General features: G+C 41.3%; 3 protein-coding genes across 11 annotated transcripts; all 3 read left to right on the forward strand.

Moving 5' to 3' along the window:
- The first annotated feature begins 1,266 nt into the window (after positions 1-1,266).
- On the forward strand, positions 1,267-9,639 carry LOC111974667 (adhesion G-protein coupled receptor G5). 3 transcript variants are annotated; one of them, XM_024002579.2, is made up of 14 exons: positions 1,267-1,921; positions 2,020-2,058; positions 2,397-2,491; positions 2,692-2,794; positions 2,934-3,075; positions 3,609-3,734; positions 3,856-3,975; positions 4,072-4,117; positions 4,243-4,337; positions 4,508-4,623; positions 4,777-5,045; positions 5,237-5,339; positions 5,551-5,831; positions 7,418-9,639. In XM_024002579.2, exons 3-14 carry the CDS (start codon positions 2,398-2,400, stop codon positions 7,513-7,515), a joined length of 1,593 nt encoding a protein of 530 aa, XP_023858347.1. In that variant the 5' UTR covers positions 1,267-1,921; positions 2,020-2,058; position 2,397; the 3' UTR covers positions 7,516-9,639. The 3 variants fall into 3 exon arrangements, with proteins under 3 accessions (XP_023858347.1, XP_023858348.1, XP_070303370.1); XM_024002580.2 differs by having other exon boundaries at positions 2,438-2,491; XM_070447269.1 differs by lacking the exons at positions 1,267-1,921; positions 2,020-2,058 and having other exon boundaries at positions 2,081-2,491; positions 7,418-9,439.
- LOC111974666 (adhesion G-protein coupled receptor G2) lies at positions 8,116-14,642 on the forward strand. 7 transcript variants are annotated; one of them, XM_024002575.2, is made up of 14 exons: positions 8,116-8,199; positions 8,615-8,683; positions 9,374-9,607; positions 9,795-9,969; positions 10,056-10,206; positions 10,715-10,837; positions 11,001-11,120; positions 12,031-12,070; positions 12,246-12,361; positions 12,458-12,576; positions 12,782-13,050; positions 13,150-13,255; positions 13,501-13,790; positions 14,020-14,642. In XM_024002575.2, the coding sequence occupies exons 2-14, from the start codon at positions 8,620-8,622 to the stop codon at positions 14,163-14,165; spliced, it is 1,953 nt and encodes a 650-aa protein (XP_023858343.1). In that variant the 5' UTR covers positions 8,116-8,199; positions 8,615-8,619; the 3' UTR covers positions 14,166-14,642. The 7 variants fall into 7 exon arrangements, with proteins under 7 accessions (XP_023858343.1, XP_023858346.1, XP_023858340.1 ...); XM_024002578.2 differs by lacking the exon at positions 9,374-9,607; XM_024002572.2 differs by lacking the exon at positions 8,116-8,199 and having other exon boundaries at positions 8,566-8,683.
- Positions 14,643-15,794: 1,152 nt separating this feature from the next.
- LOC111974668 (adhesion G-protein coupled receptor G5-like) lies at positions 15,795-21,645 on the forward strand. Its single transcript, XM_024002581.2, has 12 exons — positions 15,795-15,908; positions 16,387-16,447; positions 16,833-16,923; positions 17,117-17,251; positions 17,513-17,641; positions 17,788-17,842; positions 18,020-18,111; positions 18,658-18,776; positions 19,035-19,315; positions 19,420-19,519; positions 19,625-19,905; positions 20,023-21,645. Exons 1-12 carry the CDS (start codon positions 15,848-15,850, stop codon positions 20,130-20,132), a joined length of 1,515 nt encoding a protein of 504 aa, XP_023858349.1. The 5' UTR covers positions 15,795-15,847; the 3' UTR covers positions 20,133-21,645.
- The last annotated feature ends 360 nt before the right edge of the window (positions 21,646-22,005 follow it).

Genomic DNA, 22,005 nt, shown 5'->3' on the forward strand with positions numbered 1-22,005 from the left:
ATGTGTGCCAACAGCTGGAAAGAGACAGGTGAGTGTATATCAGCCCTCTCATTAGTTCTGTCACATTCAGCCAACTCCAATGTCTAACCTARGTCCTGTCCTGACACCTGCCTAATGGCAGCTGGGGACAGACATATCTGTAGGGTCAATGGAGCAGTCCCCTCCAAAGGAAGGGGAGACATACCTCAGTAAGCAGCCCAATACCTCCTCTCCACGAGTAAGGGTGCTTTCCYACAAAGGAGGCACAATCTGATTAGGTGAACAGCTTTTGCATTTGGTTATCAAGTGAGATCAAAGGGGGGGGATTTTGAATCCCTGTACTATCAATGACTTGTGACCTTCTTATGTGTCTATCATCTGTTCTACAGCGCCTGGCTGGTTATATCCTCAACTGCCTAATAACAGGAAGTTCACCTTTATTGGATATTACCTCAGCCTCACCACAGAGTACACAGGCAAAGTGTCATCACATTTGAAGCTCGCTGGCGTACCACACATCCCCGCAGCTTAGAAGTACAGGACATCAGCTGTAAAACGGCAACATTTGAGATTAGCTATAAAACTGCATATTTTACTCTCTGCCCCATGGCAATATGTGTAGAATCGTAGGAAGCAATCTAGGACCTCTATGTCTTTGGTTTGCATATGCACCACCACCACCTGAGAATGTGGGCCTCCTGTTCTATTTTTTATTTTGTATTTCCTTTTTTATTTCACCTTTATTTAACCAGGTAGGCCAGTTGAGAACAAGTTCTCATTTACAACTGCGACCATGTGTCCAGCCAGCCGCTAAACAGGCTGATTGAAAAAGCAGTGTCCAGAGTGGACTAAGTGACAAAACAAAGATGTGGCTGGAATGTATTTAGAATGAATGGGCACAGCTTTGCCCTGGGTATGTATGGCTACTGGGTAGGACTAGGACCGTGTTTCTGTCACTGATACGATAGGGCCTGTATTAATCAAGCCTCTCAGAGTAGGAGTGCTGATAGAGGTTCAGCTTAGCCTTTTAGATCGTCATTCATTTGATTATTATGGACAGAGACCACCTGATGCTAGATCAGTACTCCTACTCTGAGACACTTGGTAAATGCGGCCATGTAACTCTACCTTGAAAACGGCTTCAGTAGAGTTGAGAGAGATTTTCTTATCTCTGGGTGCCCTCTACTGACATAGATTTTAGTCAGATGTTATGTATATACCTTTTTTAAATATATGTTTTCTGTCAGATGTAACCATTGGAATGTAGTATCCATGAGTGATGGGTCGGCATCATCTGCATTGGCTGTCTTGTGTCATAGGTAGACATGTTATGCATTYGAGAGGTTTTTGCTGGTTGGTTAGCAGCGTAAAATGTAGATTCTGTGGCTGTGATGGTGATGATGGCGATGATCAAATTCACTGTCATAGAAGGATTTKTTTTCGTCRGCTCCTAAGTGAGCATTCACACTTACAAGTCAGCCAAAGCCTTTTGCAATGACCAATGCGAGCCAAAACGCATTACAGGATTTTGTATTGAGCCTCAATAAAGTGAAAGGGCAGGTCATTTTCTTAGAAAACATAATATCTCTCCAGTGGTTTAGTCCTCTAATCACTCAAACTAATTTCCCTTTGTTTAAGTTTGTTTGGCGTTTCCCGTGCCTCGTAGACCACATGACAGTGATGACACAATGTCAACGCACAGGTAAGTGTACAGCAAGGGTATAAGTTGAAACAACAGAGTCAAACTGTGTAACACAGTATCTGTCATATACTGCATGTACTTCCTCTGTAAATTCTATTTGCACACACCGTACTTCCTTAGAATGCATATAACCGCTCTGACATCCTCTGCACTTCTTTGAGTGCCTTCGTTAGGACCCAAGTTCTGTTCTAATAATATTGAAAACATTTTACCCTGAACCTTGACTTCCCAGGTTGATAGGTGAGTTCTACTTTGACTTTGAGACATATTGTTATTACTACATCCAAATATGTATTTCTACAATAATCATAATTGTATACATTTTTTATCAATTTCAGCATATCCAACCAGCATTCAGTGGTGACAGGCTCATGTGGGTGGGTTCTTTGCAAAATTATAGCAGCATTTCCTCTTTACTAGGTCACATCAAAAATGCGTAGGCAATGAGATTGAATTTGTTTTTATTAAAATGAGTGTTTCTGATGTTAAAGGTAAACAAACATTTTGTGACTGAGCATTTACACTGGATCATAGGTGCTTAAAACATTGGCTACTCTGTTGGTGCACTACAGAGACAGTGTGAAGTGGAGTTAGAATATTTGGCGATTGCAGCACCTGAATGATTGATTCAACGATGATGTGATATCAGATAAACAGTCAGAATAATGGAGTAAGGGATGTCTTTCCACCTCGTGTTTGACTTTTACCCAATTAGGATGAAGTCCAGGTTGTTTTACATCATGGTTCTGCTCACAGGAGGTCTCTCTATGAACGAAGGAAACAAATATTCGTGCTCCAACTACACTCAAGGTAGATAAAAAAAATAAAAAAAACGAGTTAACCTTCTGACTTAAAAAGTGAAATTGTTATGAACTTGATTATTATCTTACTGATATTCTGTTGCCTACTTTTAGCACTTTGATTTCCTGAGTTTGCATCAAATGTACATTTTATTTGAAAAAAATATAAGGACTCAGATGTTTCATGAATCGTATTGTTTGTTTGTACAGTTCTATCTTACGTTCCGTCTGTAGTCGATGTGGATGGTGCAAGATGCTGGATGGAAGTTGTCAATGAGCAGTTTAAGACGGGGAACCTCAGCACTATTTTTAAGTATGCATCAAATTATTTTGCAAGATAATATAGATTATATATCATATACATTTCATACACTCCAAATCTGGTATTGACATTTGTATGTTTGCCAAACCTCAAGGAATATGTATTCTGTTTGTCTGTGCTTTCCTCGCAGATCTGTGGAGAAACTAGAAATGTTTCTTGAAAATACAGCTTTGAGTAAGACGACTTCAATCGTTGTTGAGAGGCTTGTGGCTCATATATTCAGGGCAGAGGGCAACTTTACTGGGCTTAATATATCTGCCAGCCAAGAACGGGTAAGATGACAGTGACCTACGATGAAATGCTTGAGGAAGTTGACACACAGTCTTCTGCAAACTACGTACAGTTTGGCATTTATTGGGAATGGGATGAATCTTGTCCTGGAGGCAGCTCTGCAGAGTAGTCACTGGCCACAAAGTCAAAACATCTGATTTTAAACTTAACCCTAACCTTAACCACACTGCTAACCTTATGCCTAACCCTAACCTTAATTTAAGCCCAATTTCTTTTGTTTGTTATCAAGAAACATTTTACGATACAGACAATTTTGATTTTGCGGCGGGCCTATCTTGTGGAAACTGCTCAGCTCCGCCTCCAGGACAAGATTCATCCCAACCTGCATCCAACCTGCATCACATGCAAATAGATCATTTGAATGGAAATGCAAATGGTATATTCGAGGTATGACATTTGGGGTGGGAGGGTGATTTGAGATGGGGATGACATCAGGACATCATTTTACAGCAATAGTGAACTCTGCCTGATCATTATCCTTGGTGTCATTATCCCTGATGGTACTGTTACCTAGGTAACATCAGACAGTGACCATGTGGCCAACACTACGGTCAAGGTCCACCTGCCCAAAGAGCTCTTGAAAACCAACGAGAACAATACCATTGTCTTCTGCATGATTACCTCACCAGAAAAATATGGGGTAGGTGTGTGTGTGTGTGTGTGTGGTGCGTGCATGCATGCGTGCATGTGTGTTCCTGTGTGGGTTTTTAGTACCTTGCTTAATTATTTCAGTTAAGCCATATTTTGAAATGTTCCTCTAGCAATTGGGGATTCTTGATGGCCGAATAGTAGGTCTGGCTGTAAGCAAGAAGAGAGTGTCAGGTCTGAGGGACAAGGTCAACTTCTCCGTGCCTCTACAGCGCCCCACATTGGAAAGTCAGGTGAGTGCAATATCAACTCTCTGCTACCTGCACCAGTTCTATGACTAGTGGGCAAGAATATAAACTTAGATGCGTCATTTGTGTGGTTTTTCATAGGCTGACAAACAACCATCTTGTCAATTCTTCAATTTTTCAACCAATAGTAAGTGCCAATATGAAATGTTACAATACGAATTATAATACTGTTATGAAACTTGTAATACCCTTGAGGTATCAATTCATGTGATGTCGCATTACTGCGTTTTCTCTGTACAAATGAATGTTTAGAGTTCTACCGGGGTGGCTGCACCACAGAGTGGAAGAGAGACGAGGGCCGTGTGGTGTGCTCATGTGACCACCTCACATACTTTGCTGTGCTGATGGTAGGCAACTTTACAACTACCACAGTGCTTCCTTCGTTTCCTTATCACAGCATAAGCACACCTTTTAAAAACGATTTAAAGTCAAATGGAAGAGAATAAAAACAAAGTCAGTAAAGTATACCCATCTACAAAAATACACTTTAGCATTAGTTGTGTTTTCCTGCGTTTAGGTGTCTCCCTCCATCTCTGAAAGCGATCAGAAGATCCTAAGCTACATCACTCTGATTGGCTGCAGTCTGTCTCTGTTCTTCCTGGTGGTCACAATCGTTCTGTACGCCACTCAAAGGTATGTCACTCTCTGGGCATCATGGTCAGCTCTTCACAGGAACCGCTGGTTTGTCATAAGTTTGACATCATCAGAAAGTGACATCAAGATGTAACATTTTATAGCAACTGACCTTGTTTTCACCACACGCTTTCTCTCTATTCCATTGTTCAGAGGTAAAGGCACAGACATCTCCTTGAAGGTGCATATCAACCTGTCTGTGGCCCTGATCCTCCTCAACCTGCACTTCCTGCCCAGCCAGCAGGTAGCAGCATTATCCTCCTCGGGGCCATGTATCTATGTTGCTGTCCTTCTGCATTACTCTCTACTGGCCACCTTCACATGGACAGCAATCGAAGGCTTCCACCTTTACCTGTTGCTGGTCCGTGTCTTCAACATCTATGTCAGGAGATACCTGCTCAAACTGAGCCTGGTAGGATGGGGTGAGATTGCACTTTACAACCTGAAACTGGTCGTATGACTGTAAACAGTAAGCAAAACAAAAACAAAACAAAATGGATCTTTTAAAAGAGGCATGGGTGATGGGCCAACCTTCTGTCTGTCCTCTGTGAGTTTTGTTGATCCGAGCGGGCATACAGTATAATAGATAGCCTAATGTCTCATTTTGTTTCAGGATTCCCTGCTGTCATTGTCATCGTGATTGCGATCATTGACAAAGACACATACAGCCGTGTGACTCTTCATCCCTCTAAGACCAATGGCACAGCTGTGGAGATGTAAGACTGTTGTACTTCTTAAATGACTGACCCTTGTGGCTGCTATGTTTAAACCCCAAAACCTCTTGTCACATTTTATTATTAGAGTCTGTATTGAAATATGAGGACCCCCCATAGAGGTTAAGAGGTTCTCCTCTCACTCTCTCTCTCTCTCTCTCTCTATCTATCTGACTCTCCCTCTCCCTACCCCTTCTCTAACTCGCCTAACTAGGTGTTACCTCTCTAATGATGTGATGAAGCTGGTGACCACGGTGGGTCTGTTTGGCCTGGTGTTTGTGTTTAACCTCTGTATGCTGGCTGTGACTATGAGGCGCCTCAGGTCTCTGCGCACTGAGCAGACGTCAAGGGAGAAGGGTAGGGCCCGGAGGGACACCTGCACTGTGCTGGGCATCACCTGTCTGCTGGGCATCACCTGGGGCATCATCTTCTTCTCCTTCGGCCAGCTTACCACGCCTGGCCTCTACCTTTTCTGTGTCCTCAACTCTCTACAAGGTAAGAGTCATTATRATGACTCTCATTTATGGACGCAGGTCAAACTGACTGTGTTCATTATTTAGTAGTAACCTAATGGTACTTCATTTTGATGCAAAAAACAAACTTTACTGCCATCGTGTGTATGCAACCAGTGTGCTATGTAGGTGAAGGGTTAAACATAATGTTGTTTCCTTGTCTTAGGAACATTAACGGCATAACAACTGTGCAGTAATGCAAGGATGACCAGTAGGTCAACATACAGGATAATCTCCTCTATTTTATTTATCCTTTACTTAACTAGGCAAGTCAGTTAAGAACAAATTCTTATTTACAATGACAGCCTCACCGGCCAAACCCGGACTACGCTGGGCCAATTGTGCGCCGCCCTATGGTACTCCCAATCACAGCCGGTTGTGATACAGCCTGGAGTCAAACCAGCGTGTCTGTAGTGACAACTCTAGCACTGAGATGCAGTGCCTTAGACCGCTGCGCCACTCGGGAGCCTATCTTCACATTCACTTACTCTATGCATTTTTTGCTGAAAACAAGAAAACAAACTGAAACAGTACACATCGATTAACATTTTTGGAAATGTGCCAAATTTAGCTGGCTAGTTTTTATCTGTAGTCCCTGGGCAGATATATAAAATCATTTAGCATCACAACATTCCACATATTTCTTATTTATTTCAAATCCAGTCCCTAGATGTGTCTTAAAGAGCGACTGCCTTTAAAAAGCGATGAATTCCTTTGAAAACAGTGGCATCGATATGAGCCAAAAACATTTATTCTGAGTTTGGAACATCTGTGCGTCACGACGGATAAATGAAGGTTGAGTTTTGGTTTAATGATGTCCATTTGCRCACTAACATGGGGTGAACAGCTGTGGTGATTGCTCGATCCAGTAGCATAGACAGTGAGACAGACCTGCCCAGCAGCTCTGACATGTTTTTACTTGAGAAATACTGCACCAAACACCTTAGTTAGATATAAAATTGCACAACTAAAACATCCTCTGCAAAAGCATCAAAATTAGTTACGGATTTCTTGACTTATCTTAGATTCATTCTGGCGATTTTGAGGAAGTGAAATAGGCTTCCGCATCTACAGTGACTCGTGGTGGACAAACATTAACCAAATGTGGGATCAGTCAGGAAACACCTCCAAGACTGAAATCTAGTTTTTTAATGAGCAACAGAAAAACACATGCGCCAATCGGCGTGTTCAGTGGCTCTTTAAAATAATAGGAATAAGAAGTAAAAAATAATAGGAATAAAAAAGTAGAATAGGCCTAATTGTGAAAAATAAAAATCACATCGTATAAAATACTAGCATAAAATACAAACAACCACATTATACAAACAGCAACAAAAAGGGTTCATACCCAGCTGTTCCAGGGTATCTTTTTTTGTGAACTCACCAACACTAGCAACACATGTTAAACATTCTGGAAGTTGTTTCCAGTGCTGAACAGCTTTTTACAGAAAATGCCAACTTTGAATAAGTATTGACATTTMGAATATATTGTGTGTGTTGTGAGAGGTTGACTGAATACTGTAATGAAGTTCTGTCTCGAAGGGTAATATGTCTCATCTTCTTTTGTAGGTTTTTTCATCTTCCTCTGGTTTTGTGTGTTCAAATGGAAGACTGAGGACAGCCAACCTGGCAGTGACACTCACATTACCAATACCAGATCTACCTGAGGACAAAAGTCTGTTGTCAACCAATCCAGCACTGTTGTTGTCAATGTTCATTTCAAACTTTATTGAGATTTTTTCTTTTGAGAATACACCAAGTTCCTCTAAACACTAGACCTTCGAAAATGTCTACAAACCACCCACTTGTTTTTCACCAATACAATAGCATGTCATATTGTTATTTTTTATTTTTGCGATTGTTTAGTGATGGAATGAAGYAAGGTGTTTTCAGAACTCTTTTCATATGTGGTTTGTTCAATTATAAATCATGTGAGCCAACAGGATCTGATGTAATGTGGTGAGATCCTATCCCTCACTAGTTGATTAACCTGCAACAGAAGATAAATAAGTTTAACCTAAGCAGAACTGTAGCCTATTCATTGATGCTTCGCTCGAGCAAGCTGAAGTTCAGACTAGATTTGCATAAAACAAATGCAATGCCACCAGGTTCCTCTAAAGGTTACATATTAAAATGTTGCAGTTATAAAATTTGACTATGCACAGTCATGAAAAAAAACAGCTCCAAACATTAGAATAGACGTTTGTTAACGGCACAGTTGGAAATACAAATTGGATGGGAGTTTACTGTGTTCAATGATCGAATTATGTCTACAAAGCACACAGCGGTTTCACAGATCATTTGCTCACCCCACAAGGACATCAAATGTGAGTGAAATCAACTCCTAGCATGTAAGTAAGTGTATGTGTTTGTGTGTGAGGAATATGATTCAATCCTATTTTGTCATTGTAAAGTTCAGCTATTGTGTTGATAATGTTGTGTCATTATCTTACCTGAGTGATGGCAGAATGATATGTCTGGGAATAAGCAGACATCACTGCGTTGATAACCAGAACGCATGGCTAGGTTTTGTTAGTGCTGAAACATTGTTGAAAACAAACAGAATGTGTTAGGTATACGTTGTGGTATTAAGTAGTGTTAGCCTAGGTGTCGAGCTGAAATGAAATTCTCAGGCTGTATCGTGCACTTTACTGAGTGTAATGTTGAATGAGTGGTAAGGGCTATGACAGAATGTTGAAAATAAGGATTGCTTTGTAATGTATGTTTTTGTCATTCYTATWTTGTACTGTTCTACCCTTAAAACAGCCACAATGTTTCCTCTGCATCTACTCCTACTGATATCTGGAACACTGGCTATGAATTGCTCAAATTCAGGTACTAGCACACCTCGACTAACCGGTGCCCCCCGCACACTGACTCTGTACCGGTACCCCCTGTATATAGCCTCGCTATTGTTATTTTACTGCTGCCCTTTACTTATTTGTTACTTTTATTTCTTATTCTTATATTTTTGTAGGTCTTTTTTCAAGTTTTTTTTATAAACTGCATTGTTGGTTAGGGCTTGTAAGTAAGCATTTCACTGTCTTACAGGTCTTACACCTGTTGTATTCGGCGCATGTGACAAATACTATTTGATTTGATTTGATTAATGAGCTCAAACTGTGTTTCATTTTAATGCACTGTGGGACCAAATCAGTGGAGGCTGCTGTGGGGAGGACGGCTCATAATAATGGGTGGAACAGAGCAAATGGAATGGCATCAAACACATGGAAACACATGGTTTCCATGTGTTTGATGTGTTTGATACCATTCCACTCATTCCGCTCCAGCCATTACCACAAGCCCGTCCTCCCCAATTGATATGGAGGACTTAAGTACACTTGATTTGGGTTGATATTGGTACAATTGGCGCATTATTTTATGCTGTTGTAATTATTAGGCAAAAAGCTGTAAATAACCCCATTCATGGTTGTTGTAACTCATAAATTGAATTATGGGGTATCAACCAAATAATAATAACTTTATGCACGGTAGCGTTTATCTATTGCTATTTCATTTTCATAGATGATACCTTTTATTTTAACACCACAACTGGGGAGTTTTCAATGACAATAAACATGCTAAACGAGACTATCACCATCAACGATAAAGCTGAGGAAAATCTGAAATGCTTTTGGTTCATTGAAAGCTATGTTGAGTGCACCCCAATGAATATGACCTCAATTAACCTCACTGAGTGTCAGACGGTGAAGACTTCTGTAGTCGAGAACTCAACCAGCAAGTTGATCTTCAACATAGGTGAGCAAATAAACCTATCTTTTTTTTGTCTATTCGTCATCTCGAAAATTCTGAATGAAACGTGAAACTGGCGCTGTGATTCCTCTGTGATGTCAGAGGTGTTATATATTCATAACAAAATGACAGTAATAACCCCTACTGAACTGTAACGCTAATACCACGGCTCTTTGTTGTTGTTGTCCCTCAGCTTCATCCACGTGTGAGGTCACCAAGTGTACTGGGACAGAAATCACTGCCCTGATGAGAGAGATACAAGACCATCCCAGTGAGGGTCCAAAGGATCTCAAAAGGGTCCTGAACATGCGAAATATGTGTGCAGACCTGTTTGAAAATAATCAGACCATAAGGATGATGTATATTGGGTCAGTAACCCGCCAACCTGTTCCCATTGACTTCTGACAGAGACGTAACTTTGATAACCTGCCCTGTCTCTGTGCTGTATTTGCAGCGTTGAACGGGGCCTGGTACACAACATGATAAACATCTCAATCCCTGGAGAGCCTTTGTACTACGACCTCAGTGATCTGGCTCTGACTGTGTTCAACCTGACCAACCTAACCAGTGCTGATGACAAGATGGTGAAAATAAAAGCACCAGAGGTAGGGCTGCTGTTATCTGGGTTTGTGTTTGGGCATCTTGTCTCAGATTGAGGTCAGAGAGGCACCCAACCTATAGAACATGTGTAAATGCCAAATGTATACACTACCTTTCAAAAGTTTGGGGTCACWTAGAAATGACCTTGTTTTTTAAAGAAAAGCTCATTTTTTGTCCATTAAAATAACATAAAATTGATCAGAAATACAGTGTAGACATTGTTAATGTTGTAAATGACTATTGTAGGTGGAAACGGCTGCTTTTTAATGGAATATCTACATAGGCGTACAGAGGACCATTATCAGCAACCATCTCTCCTGTGTTCCAATGGCACGTTGTGCTAGCTAATCCAAGTTTATTATTTTAAAAGGCTAATTGATCATTAGAAAACCCTTTTGAAGTTATGTGAGCACAGCTGAAAACTGTTGTTCTGATTAAAGATTAAAGAAGCAGTAATGATAATGAGTATAGTGTGTCAGCTAGGTATTTTCCTTTCTCACTGAAATCATTCAGCTCCTCTCTCAGAACAACTCTTACATTCCGGAAACATGGATCCCTATTGATGCACTCCAGAACATCCCAGAGGAAAAGAGGAGAGTGGGCGTGGTCACCTATAAATCACCCAATCAGTTCTTGGTAGGACTTCTCATATTGTGCATCTATTCTAGAATTAAATTCAATCATTCTTCCAATTCAATAAATTAAAATAAATCAAACATTTTGTAATTTGATGGACTTGGCTTTCATGAAATCGCAACCCTCATAATCCTCCATGTCATTATCACCCCCTTCTATCCAGTTTAAAGAGGAACTCGTGAGAACCATGGTCATACGGATAGAGGTGGATGGCGGCAGACAACTTGAGAACTTGATCACTCCACTGAAGATGAAGTTCAAATTGTTTGACCCTATAATACCAGTAAATTGTAAATTGTCGTCATAAGATTTAGGATGTTCCTGTAATTGRGACATTCAAATGTTTTGGGACAGTGACACATTCTTGGTTGTTTTGGATCTGTACTCCAGGAAAATGAGTACAGAGCCAATGACTATGAGGTTAAAGTTCATACTGTCAGCCTTCATTTTCAGGTATTTTCATCCATATCGGGTGAACTGTTTAGAAATTACAGCCCTTTTTGTATATAGTCTCTCCATTTTAGCGTACCAAAGGTATTGGGACTCATTCATTTATATGTGTATTAAAGTAGTAAAAATATTTAGTATTTGGTCCCATATTCCTAGCACGCAATTATTACATCAAGCTTGTGAATCTACAAACTTGTTGGTTGCATTTCTTGTTTGTTTTGGTTGTGTTTCAGATTACTTTGTGCCCAATATAAATGAATGGTAAATAATGTATTATTTCATTCTGGAGTCACTTTTATTGTAAATAACAATATAATATGTTTCTTAACACTTTAACACATTAATGTGGATGCTACCATGATTACGGATAGTCCTGAATGAATCGTGAATAATGTTGAGTGAGAAAGTTACAGACGCACAAGTATCATTCCCCCCACAAATATGCTAACCTCCCCTGTTATTGTAATGGTGAGAGTTTAGCATGTCTTGGGGGTATGATATTAGTGCATCTGTAACTTTCTCACTCGTCCTTATTAGTGTTATAAACGGTTCACGGATCAAAATACCCTCAAATGAAAGCGGACAGTCTGCATTTGAACCTCATAGTCATCACATCCAAAATGATGGAGTATAGAGCCAAAACAACAACAAATGTGTTACTGGCCCAATCATTTTGTAGCTCACTGTAGTTTACAGTTGATTCAATTCATGCATTACCGTATCAGTGTTTTTCTTCTCTACAGGTGAATTACAGCCTGTCATGTCAATATTTCAATGACTATGGTGGGTTGATTTCTGTTACAGTATGTAGGCCTACAGTAACTGTGTTTACATAAAACTACAGTCCATTGCATACCACAGTGCTTTGCATAACATTTTGTTGTTGCCTCATATGGCAATATAAGCTGTACTGACTGCATTTGCGAGTGACTAAAAAAGGGCACTCTCTTCCAAACAGGGGACATAAACCTCCCAGACACTGTCTTTTGGAAAACGGACGGATGCGCTACTAAGATCAACGACAGCGTGGTGGAGTGCATCTGTAACCACGCCACGCCGTTTGCCGTGCTGCTGGTGAGCAATTTATATCCATCCATTCATCTACATCATCCTCTCATAAATGTCATCTGGTGATAGTCGTCATGCCTTATCCATTCTTATCCCCTCCAGATCGCCGACCTATCTATTGACGGTGTGCACTGGCGGGTCTTGTCTTACATCAGCTACATTGGCTGTGGCTTGTCTGCCTTCTTCACCGCCGTATCCTTCCTCACCTACGTCATTACCATGTATGCGACCCCCACCTCACCAAAATGCCGCCTGCCCACTTTTCCCCTTCGTTCTCAATTTTGAATTGGATCATGTTTCACCCCGTGTCTATTTCAGCATGGCCCGTGTAGTCTTCCCTGCGTCTGCATAGATGACTGCGCCCGTACTAGTCATCTATCCACGCTGTTTTATCAGTTGTCTGATACGGTTGTACCCTTCCTTTAGGAACTCCAGGGTGGACAACGCCAACAGCATCCACGTGTCACTGAGCGGGGCTTTGTTCCTGCTCAACACCTCTTTCCTGCTCAACGAGTGGGGGGCCAGTCTGGGCATCAGGGGCGTGTGTATCTTCATTGCGGCGGCCATTCACTACAGCCTCCTCAGCTGTTTCACCTGGATGGCCATTGAAGCTGTCCACCTGTATCTCCTCCTGGTCAAGGTGTTCAACACTTACTACCGACACTATATGGCCAAGCTGTCTGCCATTGGCTGGGGTAAGTGAATCAGTTATTAACATGCTCTTTCAGGTGAGAGATACAGTGAGACAAGAGTTTGCGGACATGGAACACTCATGCTGTGTGTGCACTGTTCAGGACTCCCCGGTATCATTGTGGGAGTTTCATTGGCAGTCAAGGATATCAAACCATTATATGGACCTACAGAAATGACTATGGCAGACACTAACCAGACAAATACAATGTGAGTAAATGTTATCTTTCTCTTTTTGAATGTTCACTTTTTATCAGTACAATTTCAGGGGTGGCCCAATGTACAGCATATTTATGTTCCTAATGAACGTTCTATGTGGAGATCAATAAGTGAATGTTGAGGACAAGGTGAATATGACTATGTGTTTGGTAAAGACCAGATGCAGTTTGTCCAATAGAATCACAGTTTAATCACTGCGTCACTGCATTTTAACCAACGCTCTCTCCCCACCCCAGCTGCTGGATCATGGACATCCCCTTCTTCTACAGTATGAACCTGGCCTACTTCACCATCATCTTTGTCCTTAACTCTGGCATTCTGTTAACGGTGACCACCCGGATCTGCCAGCTGCAGCGCTATGGCAGTAAGGGCAAGCCTGGGAAGGCAAGCCTGGCCTGGAAGGACATCMGCACCGTCCTGGGTCTGACCTGCCTGCTGGGTATCACCTGGGGCCTGGCCTTCCTCAGCTACGGCTATGTCAACCTTCCCATCCTCTACCTGTTCAGCATTTTCAACTCCCTCCAAGGTGACACAGGGAACATCACGAAAGACAGGGACAGAAAGAGATAGTAAAGCTGATGTAGAGGGGTGGAAGGGAAGAGAATGGAGATCAAATAAGATTAAGTACAAAGGGAGAGGAGTGTCAGGTAGAGAAAATGTGGCCCTATGATCTTGAATAGTTTGAAAGCACCTATTATTGAGCACCTATGTGGGTGGAGTCTGAGTGATGATCTGTCTGTGTTTCTCTCTCTAAGGATTCTTTATATTCCTATGGATCTGTGGCACTGCCAGGAAAGACAGGGAGCTGGCGGCGAATACCAAGAGCACATCAGCAGCTCTGAACACCTCTACAGCCAAACCCAAGGAGGACATGTTCCCTAGCAACAACCCCTGCCAGTAAACAATGTCTGTCCACAATGGAGATCACCCATATCTTCTTAGATGGCAAGGGGAGTTTTGGCTTTGTGTCTAATGGCATATGCATTGTCTCTTTCTTTCTCTTTCAAATTGAGTTATGGTTTCTACACCGGTTGTGTTGATGTATTGTCACGGATCCCTCTGGAATTTCATTGCGCACACCTGGCCCCTATTCCCACTGATTGTATTTGTATATATGTGCACTTTGTTCACCATGGTGGGGTTGATTATTGTTACAATGTCCGTTGGTCCGTGTGAGTACCTGTGCTGTGTGTTTTGGGCGTTCGCGCCCTTGTGGATTGCGCAGATGATTACGGGTCTCGTCCCGTGTGTTAATCATTGTGCTCGTGTGTTATTTATTCGAGGTACTCCTCGCTCTTTTGTTTGGGTTTCAACCCTGTGTCTTTGTTACGTGTTTGTTTGGTAATTTGGGGCTGAATAAAAAAAACGATTACGCATTCCTGCGCCTGTCACCCGAATCCATTTATACCATCGTGACATGCATTTTCTTCTGTATCATTCCAATGTATTTATTGGGAAAGTGCTTTGAGGGAATAATTTTACTTGAAGTGTACGTTGTTTATGATTATCAACCTTCATTAAATATCCGATCTCAAGTTGCTGAACTGACTGTTGCGTAATTAGTCAGATACACACCAAAGGATTTAGTTTCCTGCATACTATGATGTTTCTCTATGGTTGCTGTGGTAAAGCAGAATGAAATGAGATTTTCAAGTGTACTGATAGGGCACACATATTTAAAAAATATATATATACTGTCAATATTCTGTTTCAAATGAGTTACTATACTGTGTTATACGAAGAAAGTCCTTGTACCATCAAAGTGAGTTTGTGAGATCTTGTTGGCATAGTGCAACAAGACGTAAACTGTGACCTAGGTTTTTCACAATTTTGGGGATAAAGCCCACATATTCTCAACACATTGAGACAAACCACTCTGATGTGATAAACATTTTCACATGGCCTCATCATTATTGGTTTCGCAATCTATCACTTGATTTTCTAACTCAAATATGGAAAGTGTGTTGCAATCTGCTAATGTTTTCTAACTAATTTCACTTCTGCAGAAAGTGTCTCACTGGGAGCAGTAGGTCTCTCAAATGCGCGCACGATTGACCATTTCCTTATGATTGTGAAACAGAGACATCCCCTTTTCTAGGAATTTTCTGGTGAGTGCCAGAATGAGTCTTAGAGATGCTGAGAAATGATTCTCACTGAAATGCTTTGATTATATTGATCTACCTGACATTACCCCCCCCCACCACCACCACCACCACCACCACCACACAAAGGACTACAAAGGACATAAGCTTTCAAGCTTTATTGTGTTATTCTTGATGATTTTTCTTAAATTGTATGTGGAGGCGTCTTATGAACAGTATGTTTTTTTATTTCTATTGTCTAATAAATTGAATCAATCACTAATATAAGTGTTGTATTCATTACATGCTGTGTTCACAATAGCCTACTTGTATTCGCCCAGTTTTGTAATGCCATAACCTACAGTACACATACAAATATGTCCAACCCCCTCTCTAACTATAGTAATGATATGAAACCAGGAAACAACACACGAGCAAAGATCAACTAACAAGACAGACCATTAACCCATCAGCGGTCACAGACTGAAAGAGGGAAGGAGTGATGAAGACCAGTTATTTAATTCTCATATTTATATGCATCCCTGCAACCCTGAGAACCAATGGTAAGCTCCTGTTTGTTTCTGTGTTGAGCAAGTGTTAAAATGGATGGCACGTGTGGATGAGCCTAGGTCGAGGTTATGTAAACATTTTTGAACAAACATGGACATCAGTGAAAAGGGGTGGACCAGTTAATTGTATATCTGGGGTGGCCAACCCTGGCCTGGAGAGCTGTCATTTTCAAATAAGATACCTAATCAAGGTCAGTTAAAAAATATACATGATTAGTTCAACCAGGTGTGTCTCAACAGGGCTGAAAAAAAGCTTGCACTCACTGCAGCTCTCGAGGACCAGGGTTTGCCAACCCGGATTGACGTGGTCCCCACTGAGTTTTTGTCACCATCATTGGCTTTAGTGCCTACAGTAATTTTTCATCTGGTTGTTTTGAATGTGTTTGTCTTGAGATGAAGCATTGGTACCTTGTATGGATTTTTGTCGTTTTCAGAGTGATATCATGGCTAACCTTGTCAATAACGTTTCCAGACAATCTTCCAAACTGTAAAGATGCTCTCCGAGATTGTGTTAACCAAGTGGTATGGACCAGGTACTCCAATAAAAGTCCTTATCCCCTATTGTAATGGGATTTTAACGTGCCACGGATATTACAAAAAAGCCAGTACCTGTTTATCCTTTTAACTACACAGTTAAACATCTAGCTAGTCCATATGGGAATGTCCATTAAGTTGACATTTTAGTCATTTAGCACTCTCATCCAGAGCACCTTATAGTAGTGAGTGGATACATATTTGTACTTTTACATACTTGTTCCCTGTGGGAAACAAACCCACAATCCTGACGTTGCAAGCACCATGCGCTACCAACTGAGCTATATGGGATTTGATAACCATTTGATATCCATTCATTACATTGATTAAGTTGAATATAAGTCAAGGGTTCAAATCATGTAAGATGCTTTGTTTTTTTGGTAGGTGTTATGAGGATAGAATTACAATATGCATTCCAAGGGCCAGAATGCCCATCCCAAACTTCTACAGATGGTCTGTCAACTCATCCAATAAGGTGAGATCATGAATTCATTGCTGTTGATCTCACAACCTTCTGGTTCAGCCATATATACCGGGGTGCAGCAACAAAGACTTCAGACACAGCCTAATCTCTTGTTTTTTAAATTTACTGTTGCATATTGCAATTTTTGGTATTTCCGATGGATGTGTTGCACTTAAAACTGTTATGTCCATTAATTCCACCATAGGCAGAAGAAAGCACGAATTCTGGACACAGAGTGCACATTCCTGCACATGCCCTCCAGAGAAGCAAGAGGAACGACTCTAATAGCACTGGCTATGTGCACATTACAATGGCTGTACTCAACAGCTCTCTATTCAAGGTTGGTAACTGACTCAAACAGTAGGCTTTTCTTAGTTATAGCTGAAACCAACCAATGGAAATGGACAAAATAGTGTCACTGCTGCCATATCCGGTATACAATTTAGCACTACAGTAAAACAATTAATATATTATTTAGTATCATGAAGTCATTTATTGAGGAAGGATTTTATGAAAGTGAAAGGCACATAAGACCTCTCTGAATGACGTTTGCTCCTCTGCTGCTGCTTTCTGTTGCACTTCCCTCCAATGTTACCAACAGCTTGGTCCAGTTCGAGGCAATAGATCAGGGGAAGTCCTGGGGCAGTCTGTGCTGGCTGTGAGGGTGGGGGACCACGATGTGAGGGACCTTGACCAGCCTGTCAGAATCGCCTTCAGAAACACAAATGTGGTGGGTGAATGGAGTCCACTTGAACTTTCGACACTCACTGGCGGAATAAGACTGTGACTGTGCACCTACTGTATCTCTGAGACAAATGTTAGTCTAGTCTATACTTCAATGAACAGTGTGTGTGTTTTACATTGCCTTTGTTTCAGACTGAGAGAGGGACTTGTGTTTTCTGGAAGGACTCGGAAAATAAGAATGGCGAAGGTGGGGGCTATGTCTTGACTCGTCTTTTAGTGGTTGAACCGCTGCTGTGGATTACTATGTTATTTTCCTGTGTGTGTGGGCATTTGTGGGTGCTTGTATGTGTGTGTGGCTGGGTGTTGAACTACTCTACCTTCGCTATACGTGTGTCTGTGACCTTTGTGGCTTTTCTGTCTGCAGGGGACTGGAGCTCAGAGGGTTGTATTACCGCTCTCATTCACGGAGAGTTTGTGTGCAGCTGTAACCATCTCAGCTTCTTTGCAGTGCTCGTGGTAAATACGTGCTACAGTTGTTATATATGTCCTTACTTCAGTTATTTGAATAACTCTATACAAATCATAACTGTGTAATACATGCAAAGACTGATATAGAAGTCTTCAAAACACTCACTTTAAAGGGATAGTTCACTGAAATGACAAAATGTCATGTTGGTTTCCTTACTCTATAAGCAGTCAATCGACAAGGTATGACAGAAATCCATGCTTTGGTTTGTTTACCTGGCCATTGTTACCAAATGCTAATGTTTTGGCACAAATCTAATGCAAGGCAACGATACAGATATTAGCATATTTTGCGCTTCATGTCCAAATCATCTACAAGTAACTTAATTGCGCTACACAATCAATTGTAGATACTTTAGGATAATTTGGACATGAAGTGCAAAGAAATGCTAATAGGTACCATTAACTTGCATTGGATGTGTACCACCAATGCTAAAACGTTAACTATCACTTTAATAATTACATAATTTTGTTCTGTATGGTAAGTCCTAGCTGGTAACATACTCTTGATTCCTTATCCTATTTTCTCACTGACAGAACTCACAGTTGTCGTTAGACCCTGTGAATGCCGCCAACCTCGGCTACATCTCCTACATTGGTTCATCATTCTCTGTGGTTTTCACCACAGTAACCCTTGTCATGTACACTTGTCTTAGGTAAGTATTCTCTCTTCATTGAAAATAAACAGAGTAGGTAAACCATTCACAATGCAGCTACACAATAGTACACATTCACAAATGTATGTGTCAAAAATATTGAGCGCTAAAATTCAAAGTAGAGGTAAGCAAGAGACCTCACTTCAGCKCTTTTAATCTGTACACAGACAAAGGCCTGATCACAGAAATAGAGCATAAATGGTATACATTATATAAACATCTCTGTGGGCCTGAGCCTCTTGTTTTCTGTCCCCATAGGAKGGGGCATTTTGAACAGTCAATATCTATTCATGTGCAGCTGACAGGAGCGCTCCTGTTTCTGCACCTCTCCTACCTCTTGAGCGAGTGGTGGGTGTGGCATAAGGCTGATGGGGCTGAGGGACATGTCTGTCTGGCCTTTGGGTTGATACTGCACTGGGCTCTCCTGTCCACCTTCACCTGGTTGGCCATTGAAGGCTTCCATCTCTACATGCTGTTAGTCCGCGTCTTCAACATCTATGTCAGGAAATACCTGCTCAAACTGAGCCTGGTTGGATGGGGTGAGATCACAAGTTCCACTCATAAGTCTTTTTTGTTTTCTTTGACAGTTGAGCGATATTCTACACCATACAATGTATAGTCTAAATGCAGTCCTTGATTCCAGGCATACCCACTGCAACTGTGATGGCCTGTTGTTTCTCAGGAGTCTACGGCATACATAGCTTCTACATGACGGGGGCCAATAATGGCTCATCAACAGACATGTGAGGTTCAATTCACAGTATTTTGTCATAGGAAGCTAATATTTAAATATATATGTAGCCATGAAAACAAGCAAAGGATTCAAATGGACTCTTGTCTAACTGCAGATGTTGGATAAGCAGTGCTACAGACAGCTCTGGAGTGGTGGTCAGCTACATCACAGTGAGTGGATACCTGGGCCTGGTCTTCCTCTTCAACACAGCCATTCTAGGTGTGGTGGTGGTGAAGCTGTGGGGGCAGAGAGGGAAGGGTAGGATGTGGAAGGACTGGGCCACGGTCCTGGGGCTAAGCTGTGTGCTAGGAGTACCATGGGGGTTGGCATTCTGCACCTACGGCCCCCTTTCTCTCCCTGGACTGTACCTCTTCAGTATATTCAACTGCTTCCAGGGTCAGTATCCTATCACACCTCTCTAACCTCTCTAAGGAAAGATATATGATTGATTGATTGATTTAGATCTGAGTGATTTGTTGCTTTTCAATCCCTCCAAAATTATTCCTACTACAGGTGTCTTCTTGTTCCTGTGGTTTCTTGCCCTTTCACGTAAGGGCCGCCCAGAGCACTCCTCTGTGAAAGACTCTTCCAGTCAAAAGATGATGGAGACAAACTTCAACTGATACTGTGGGACTTCCAGCATACCTTTTAATAGTGTTTGCAGACCAAGTCCTGAGTATAAAACAGGGGGGAAAGTATAATTAATTTCTTCCTGGTACAGACCTCTAATACCYAAAATAAATGTATGGGCCTAAATATAGAATTGCATATAAAATCCCTATCAATTCAATAGCATTTCTCTGGGCCTAGTGGTAAAGATTTGACATGTAACTTTTAAAATGTATGACCTTTTATTATGGCATAACCAAAACCAGTCATGATGTTATCATCAGCTTGTCAAACAAGGGCTCCTTTACTAGGCTACCCGAGCACGTTTATCCACTCACAACATATTTCCAGCCCCCAAACAATGGTGAATGGAAAGAGGCAGCTGTTACACAAAACACCAAAAAGTGTCAGGACATTTGGCGTTTGTATTTAGGCCAGAATATATGCGTCCACTGCTGTCTGCGTGCGTCTTGGTGTCGGCCACTCATCTCTGCCGTGGCATAATTTCAGTGTTTTTACATTACATTTTGGAGCATAGGCTTACCACCTGTTTTCATGTCCATTTGCAAAATGTTCATGCCTCTGACAAGCGGTAATAATAAAAAGTGGTGTAATAGCCTACAGTTTTTTTTACATTTTAATTTCAATTATTGTGATATATTGTATTTTACCGGTACAGAAAACCCTCACWATTTATTTTGTGGGGACACCGTACCAGACCGTACCAACTTACTTTCACCCCTGGTGTTAACATGACATTTATGATATGACACATAAAGTGTGACACATGGAGCAAATAGCCATTAGCACACAGCCTATCTACTGAKTAAAATGGTGTTTGGTGTTGTGGTGTTAATCAGATAATTGAATAATTTAATGCTTTCTTATTGTTTCATAAAAATAATTTACCAATGCTATCTGACCTATGATTCAGCCTTTTCCACAACACGTTAATGATACATAATAGAATGTCACTTTGAACTTTAATATAATGTAATTTATTGGAAACAGGAGACAAAGGGCTGTGAGACAAAGGCTTAAGGGGCGGCAGGTAGCGGCAGGTAAACAAAGGGGCGGCAGGTAGRCTAGTGGTTAGAGRGTTGGGCCAGTAACTTAAAGGTTGCTAGATCAAGTCCCTGAGCTGACAAGGTAAAAGTCTGTCATTATGTCCCTGAACAAAGCAAGTGTTACGAATCCCGCCGAGGATGGTGCCTCTTCCCGTTCGGGCGGGAAGAGGCACCACCGTCTCCGGCCTACTAGCTGCCACCGATCCCCTTTTCTGTTTTCATTTAGGTTTGTCTAATTGGTTACACCTGTTTTGTGTTTAGGGTTAGGGTGTTATTTAAACCCAGTTGGCCCGCCGACTTTTGTGCGGGCTTGTTATTCTGTTTTTTGTGGTGGTGATTTGTATAGTGGATTCAGTCCTATTTTATGTTGGACTGTATTTTTTGACGCGCCCTTTGTTGTGTGGCGTAGCCGTCTCATAGATTATTTCTGGTTGAAATAATAAATTCCACTTGCTCGGAACTACCCTGCTCTCTGCACCTGACTCCTTCATTTCACCATTGGAATTGTGACAGCAAGATGGCTTGTTCCTAGGCCGTCATTGTAAATAAGAATTAGTTCTTAACTGACTTGCCTAGTTAAATAAAGGTTAAATAAAAAATATCCTAGACACATGTGGAGGGTATGGGTCTACAGAAGATGAACAGCAGAGGGGCTACGGACATTTTATTTATTTATTTCACCTTTATTTAACCAGGTAGGCAAGTTGAGAACACGTTCTCATTTACAATTGCGACCTGGCCAAGATAAAGCAAAGCAGTTCGACACATACAACAACACAGAGTTACACATGGAGTAAAACAAACATACAGTCAATAATAC

The sequence above is a fragment of the Salvelinus sp. IW2-2015 genome, linkage group LG15 (genome assembly GCF_002910315.2).
Source record: "Salvelinus sp. IW2-2015 linkage group LG15, ASM291031v2, whole genome shotgun sequence".
In the NCBI taxonomy this organism is placed as follows: Eukaryota; Metazoa; Chordata; class Actinopteri; order Salmoniformes; family Salmonidae; genus Salvelinus; species Salvelinus sp. IW2-2015.

Excerpts from the sequence above, each read along its gene's own strand:
- LOC111974667 (XM_070447269.1), top strand. The coding sequence starts at position 2,359 with ATGTCTTTCCACCTCGTGTTTGACTTTTACCCAATTAGGATGAAGTCC. Across the intron at positions 2,492-2,691 it reads GTGCTCCAACTACACTCAAG|TTCTATCTTACGTTCCGTCT; the intron begins GTAGATAAAAAA and ends TTGTTTGTACAG. Across the intron at positions 5,832-7,417 it reads TGTCCTCAACTCTCTACAAG|GTTTTTTCATCTTCCTCTGG; the intron begins GTAAGAGTCATT and ends CTTCTTTTGTAG.